We start from the raw sequence: 6,551 nt of genomic DNA, 5'->3' as shown, positions 1-6,551 counted from the left end.
TGTCGGGGAACGCGCTGGAGGCGCTGCCGCCGGGCCAGGGCCTGGGCCCCGCCGAGCCGCCGGGCCTCCCGCAGCTGCAGAGCCTCAACCTCAGCGGCAACCGGCTGCGCGATCTGCCCGCCGACCTGGCGCGCTGCGCCCCGCGCCTGCAGAGCCTCAACCTCACCGGCAACTGCCTGGACTCCTTCCCCGCTGAGCTCTTCCTCCCCGGCGCGCTGCCCCTGCTCAGCGAGTTGGCGGCCGCCGACAATTGTCTCCGGGAGCTCAGCCCCGACATCGCCCACCTGGCCTCGCTCAAGGTCAGCCGGGGCTGCCTGGGCGGGGCGGGGTGGGGCCCTGGAGCGGCCACGGAGAGGGGACCCGTGTCAGGGCGCCCCGCGGGGCACCGGGCCGAGGGAATTCCTGCTCCGGAAGGAGGCGGCTCCAGTGTCGTCGCCACGGGAAGCTGTTCCCGCCTCCCAGCTCCCGCTGGTCCTGAGCGGAACAGAAACTGGATTTTAACACGTGCCAGGCTGTTTTGTAGTTGTTACAAACTTAGCTTCTCCCTCAGGTCGGAAGCAGGTTAACAGCGGGGACCCATGTCTGATTTTTTTGTGTGTCTAATATTTGTGAAATGACTGAGCTTTGGGGGCTGTGGGCACCCAAACAAGGCACGAAGACGTGAGATAACTGGGATTCGCAGAAGGCCGTGTAATGTGATTTCGTAGATGATATTTCGCTTACCCCAGCAACGGCCTTCGAAGGTAGGGGTGGTTGTTTCTGTTTTACAGAAAGCTTCCGCTTGCCCAAAGTAAGCTGCAAGTATCTTGGGTGTTCCACTTCGTCTAGGGACTGTTTACTTCTCGGATCCCCAGGCCCTGGCATTATGCTTGGCTGTCACAGGTGCCTTTTAAGCCTTTTGCAGGAGCCACGGCGCAGATCCAGGCTGGTGTTCTCTGCATCTTCACTTTTCATTACATCCTCAAGGCAGTTCTGTGTTTCTTCTTCGTCCTGGTTTTCATCACTGAGTTGATGTAGCTGTCCCTTAATCAAGTCTGTGTACAGTCTAGCAATTGATTTATTTGCAGTAGAAATTATTCTTAAAATACTGCTATTAATTTTACAAATATATACGAGTCTGTACATGCGTGTATAGGTTTGTAGTTAAGGGTAGTAGATGGGCCCACTCTGCACAATGACGGCTCACCTGTGAGAGAACCGAGAGGGGCCCATGGTGCATGTGCAGAGGGCGAGGTGAGGGCAGTTGTCTGGGTCAGCGTGGCTGCATTAACACTCCAAAACTTCGGGGCTTAAAACAACAGTCTTCTTGTTTGCTAATGGTCCTCATTCTGGGCTAGCTCAGCTGGATCGTTCTGCTGCTCTCGATCCCTTGTGTGGCTGTGTTCAGCTGGCCGTGGGCTCAGGGCTTGGCTTTCTCTGTGTGTCATCTCGGGACCTCTCCCTCCCCTTCTCACCGGCGTTCTGCAACTTCACCACATTCCACTGGTTAGGAAAACAAGTAATGCCCAGTCCATGTTCATGGGGAGGCACCTCACAAAGATGTGTGGAGAACCAGGAGGGCTGGTTCTTTAGGGGCCACCGGAGTAACAGTACAGAGGCCTCTGTTCATCTTTTCACCTCTCCCAGCTCCTAATGCCCAACCCAGGGAGCTGCCACCAGGCCTAGCCTGGGACTATGCGTCATGAAGGCCCTGATCCTCTGCAGTCCCTTTACTTCACCAGTGAACTGCCTGCTGGCGAGCCTGGCTTCATCATCGTCCTGGCCTCTGACCCACTGAGCTTGGCGTCTCTCTGGGGGGATCTAAGAGATCCTGAAGTGGCCTTCTCTCTGCTTGCAGGCTGGGTTGTGTGACCTGTGGGCACTACTTCCAGGGCTGTGGTGTGTTGGGGAGTATGAGGATGGGGGGTCATATCACATCACTGCTGCCTGCACTGTCACCCAGGCCTGTGGTGCTGATGAAGGGATGGACAGGACAGATGTTCCCCAAACTTCCGAAGTGGGCGGGACAGCACCTTAGGTAGTAGAGACAGCCCCCTCTCCATGGGGATTTCTCCCAGGCCCTGCCAGGAATTGCTCTCCACTGTCATCCGTTGTGGCTCATACAGAGACTACTCCTGTGCTCAAGCTCCACAGAGAAATTCAGCTTTGAGTGTGAAAACTCTTGTCCCATAACGAGAAATTGAAGTAAAAAAAAAAAAAAAAAAAAATCCTTCCCCAGTGTGCTGATTTTCTCACTTGCTGCCAGAGGTGGTGGGGCTGACTTGGCGGCCGACGCCTGGCCCTCACCCACCAGATCTGAGACGGTTCCTTGCATGCCTCCCCAATGGGATTGTTGTCTGCCAGCCTCTCAAGACCACAAGGTTAGGATCCCTTCCCCAGTAGCATGTGCCCTGCAAAAGTGATGGTCTCAGAAGGCAGAGGTGGTGGGGCTGACTTGGCGGCCGACGCCTGGCCCTCACCCACCAGATCTGAGACGGTTCCTTGCATGCCTCCCCAATGGGATTGTTGTCTGCCAGCCTCTCAAGACCACAAGGTTAGGATCCCTTCCCCAGTAGCATGTGCCCTGCAAAAGTGATGGTCTCAGAAGGCAGTCGTGTCCCTGGCTGGAGTGAGAGAAGCTGCTGGCAGGGAGGAGAGGGCATGGGAAGAGGCAGGAGAAGGCAGGAGCCCCATGCCACTCAGTCACGTGGTCAGAGTGGCTCCACCCACATGACCTCTCTCCTGCCCCGGCTCCAAGAAAGCTGTCCTATGTGTGTGAGGTGGCTGCTGGGATCCTTTCATCGTATGGTGACGGCAGCAGCATGTTTTGTCTCAGTCCCATCAGTAGTAATGATGGAAAATCCTTCATGTGGCCCTGTCACCCTTTTCCTGGGCCACATGAAGGGCCACACGCTGCCATCCAGGCCAATTCGTATTTCTTCTCTGTGAAGAGTGATGTATTTGGAGATCTTGCTGTATTCTTTTTAGCTCATTTAATTTTTAAAACTCTAAGCATCATTTGGGGGAACCCCTTTCTCTTCTGAAGAAGTACTAGTTTGTCCCTGAAGCGAGTTCACGTTTTATAACCAAACATCCCCTTGTGACTTGTTACCTCTTTTTCCTCTAACATAATGGTTTTTGTTTGTCGTTACCATGACCTGTAACCAAGCAGGAGGAGTGAGAGGTTTGGGTCAGAAGAGGATTTTACAGAGATTCTTGTCCTCACTGCTGACTCCTCCCCACTGGAGGAGTCTCTCAGGTGGGGACATCCTGGCAGGTGCAGGGTTGGGAAGCAGTTCACAAGTGAATCAGCAGCTGGAAGGTTGTGAAGCTGCGGCTCCCCAGGGATGGGCGACAGTAGACATGCAAGCGGTGGCTTTCACGAGTGGCGCGTGGCCTTCTCCCTGCCTCTGGAGCCTGATGGCTGGGACCTCACAAGCCCAGGTCATCTGACGTGCTCTTGGTGTCTCTTCCAGACGCTGGACCTTTCCAATAACCAGTTAAGCGAGATCCCCTCCGAGCTGGCGGACTGCCCCAAGCTCAAGGAGATCAACTTCCGCGGGAACAAGCTGAGGGACAAGCGCCTGGAGAAGATGGTCAGCGGCTGCCAGACGCGCTCCATCCTGGAGTACCTGCGCGTGGGGGGCCGTGGTGGCGGCCGGGGCCGGGGCAGGACAGACGGCACAGACAAGGAGGAGAGCCGGAGGCGGCGGCGGGAGCGGAGGCCACGGCAGGAGAGCGGCGAGGATGCCGATGCGGAGGCCGCGGGCCGCCTGCTGCTCAGGGTCCTGCACGTCTCTGAGAACCCCGCGCCCCTGATGGTCAGGGTGAGCCCCGAGGTCCGGGACGTGCGGCCCTACATCGTGGGCGCCGTCGTGCGGGGCATGGACCTGCAGCCCGGGAACGCGCTCCGGCGGCTCCTGGCCTCCCAGGTGGGTGCGTGGCGGGAGGGCGGCAGGAGGGCGGCAGGTCCGGCCCAGCGTGATTTCCACAGACCCTTCAGCCTTGCTCAGGCCAGGCGCTGCCGCCTGCCTCTGTCCTCTGCTCTTCCACGTGCAGCTTCACAGTTCGTCCTCATTTCTGAAGACAGCTGCATTGCCATTGAAAACTGGTGCTCCTTGAGTTTTCTGATATTCTGGTGATTTTCTCATTTCTGCAATAAATTACACATTGCATTTTATATAAGACAGTATTAAAATCGTCAACACTTGTCAGCATGTTCTTGAATTGTTTAGTTTTTGTTTAGCTTTTGGCTAGACTAACTTCCTAATTTGTTGTTTTTCCATGACGTCTGTCCAGTTTTTAAAATAAAAGCACACCTTTGCACGTGGGATAAGTCTCATGTGCTACAGACGTGGTCCTAGGGAGGGCCTTGTGTTGCTCTCCTGGGAACGCTCCTTCCTGCAGTTTAGGGAGGAAGCAGATAGCCACGGCAAGCCGGCATTGAGAACTTCCTGATCAAGAGGCTGGCCGGTCAGCTCAGTTGGTTAGAGCACAACCATGTAACTCTAAGGTCCTAGGTTCAGTTCCCCTTTAAAAAAAAAAAAAATAGAACTTATAGATCAGTGTTTTGGAAGAAAAACATGCTGTGACGATTTTTCTTTTTAAGTCATACTTTTGTTTATTCAGTGACACATTTTAGTCCAAGATAGGTTCTTTGAAATCTCAAATATTGTGTTCTAGAATTAGAGAAAAAAGAAATTCTGCTGATAAACAGGTGAGACCGTTTTCCTGACGAAGCCTGCGTGAAGTAAATTTGTGGTTGGCGAGGCCAAGGAGGCTGAGGGGAAGGGCCCTCTGGAGAGCGGAGCAAGGAGGTCATCGTGGGGGAGGACAGGGAGCACATGGGCCTCGCTGTGCTTTGGGATAGACCTCACTTTTGCTTGTCTCTGCTTCTGTGTTGTAGACTAAGCTCCATGAAGATCTTTGCGAGAAGAGGACGGTGGCAACCATGGCAACCCACGACCTCCGTGCAGTCCGAGGGCCCCTGGTGTACGGGGCCCGGGCCCCACAGGACCTCAAGGTGCCACCAGCGCTGCCCTTGCTCTGTGCACTATAGGAGCATCTCCTTAGTGTTTTTCCAAAAAACACACATACCAATAATCAAGCCCAAGCATCTTATTTATTTTTTTTAAGATGACCGGTAAGGGGATCTTAACCCGTGGCCTTGGTGTTGTCAGCACCACGCTCTCCCAAGTGAGCGAACCAGCCATCCCTATATTGGGATCCAAACCCGTGGCCTTGGTGTTGTCAGCACCACGCTCTCCCAAGTGAGCGAACCAGCCATCCCTATATTGGGATCCAAACCCGTGGCCTTGGTGTTATCAGCACCACGGTCTCTCAAGTGAGCCACGGGCCGGCCCTGGGCCCAAGCGTTTTAAAGTAGACTCTGACACTACTTCTGGCAAATACGAAAAATGGGATAATAAACAAGCCATGCTCACAATTATATTTATGTGTTTCTTGGTGGCTGGTCGGTACAGAGATCGATCCCTGGGCCTCAGTGTTATCAGCACCACGTTCTAACCAATGGAGCTGACCGGCTGGCCCTTACTGTTAACTGTGAAGCAGCTGCACGACTGTCAAGAACACTTGTCAAAGGAGGCAGCCACCGAAGTGTCTCCTTTATTTGTTTACTGGCTTTAACCAACACTTCTGGTGTCTGTCCCAGATGCAAAACCCCTCACTCAGGGTTGCCTGAGAGTGAGCCATTGTGTAGTGGTGCTTTCCTGGGCTCTTGAGCTCTGCACCGTGCACCGAGGTCCCTGAGTGGCAGAGGTTCTGCAGCCGTGGTGCAGACTCCAGGCACCAAGCTGCAGACCAGGCTTTTGCTGCTCAGCTCTGCCTCCCCACTGGCCTTCTGAGGTCTGGCAGGCTTTGGAAACACACCTGTGCTTTAGCTGGGTTTAGGCTAAGCTCAGCTCAGGTTTGAGTGAGCGTTCAAGTCCCCAGAGGGACTGCTGATGATGCAGCCTGCATGCAGCTTCTTGTCCCAGGATCACATGGGATACGGGGGCAGGCTCCATCCTTGGTCACCTCAATTTTTGCTTGGGAGAATTGTCCGCTCTCCCCGTTGTCAAGACTAATGAGGGAAAGAGCTGAGAGGGGTCATTAATGCTGAAAGCCATAATCCACAAGGCAGGTGGGTTGTGGTTGAGACCTGGTGCTAGTTGGTGGGTTTCTGCCCCAATAGATCATCCCCTTGGGGCGGAGAGAAGCCAAGGCCAAGGAGCTGGTGCGGCAGCTGCAGCTAGAGGCCGATGAGCAGAGGAAGCAGAAGAAGAGGCAGACAGTCTCAGGGTTGCACAGGTCGGTCAGCGCCTCACGGGGCCACTGCACACGTCCTCCGCTGAGCTAACGTAGGCCCTCAGGAAGCTCCCAAAGTTACCAGAACCTGAAAGCTCCTTACAGGCATAGAAAGGAAGGAAGGAATAAAAGAAATCTCCCCAAACAACTTCCTTCAAAAGGAACTATTGTTAAGTCAGTCCCCCGTCTAAATGGGCTGACAGTGGGGGAGCTGGAGCCTTGTCCAGTGGAGCGAGAGGTATGGGGGGGGGGGGGGAGAGGGTTTT

The 6,551-nt window shown here is 54.6% G+C and overlaps 1 protein-coding gene across 1 annotated transcript in view; it reads left to right on the top strand.

Moving 5' to 3' along the window:
• Positions 1-5: 5 nt before the first annotated feature.
• LRRC47 (leucine rich repeat containing 47) overlaps positions 6-6,551 on the top strand; it is a gene marked incomplete at its 5' end in the record, with an annotated part of 8,317 nt that continues 1,771 nt past the window's right edge. The window contains 4 exons of the mRNA XM_008574570.1: positions 6-299; positions 3,456-3,911; positions 4,886-5,002; positions 6,173-6,288. Coding sequence (XP_008572792.1) covers positions 6-299; positions 3,456-3,911; positions 4,886-5,002; positions 6,173-6,288 — 983 coding nt within the window. The remainder of the gene's footprint in view (positions 300-3,455; positions 3,912-4,885; positions 5,003-6,172; positions 6,289-6,551) is intronic.

Source organism: Galeopterus variegatus, unplaced genomic scaffold (genome assembly GCF_000696425.1).
Source record: "Galeopterus variegatus unplaced genomic scaffold, G_variegatus-3.0.2 Scaffold1065, whole genome shotgun sequence".
Taxonomy (NCBI): Eukaryota; Metazoa; Chordata; class Mammalia; order Dermoptera; family Cynocephalidae; genus Galeopterus; species Galeopterus variegatus.
Note: the sequence above shows the minus strand (reverse complement) of the source record. Positions and strands in the feature narration are given on the sequence as shown.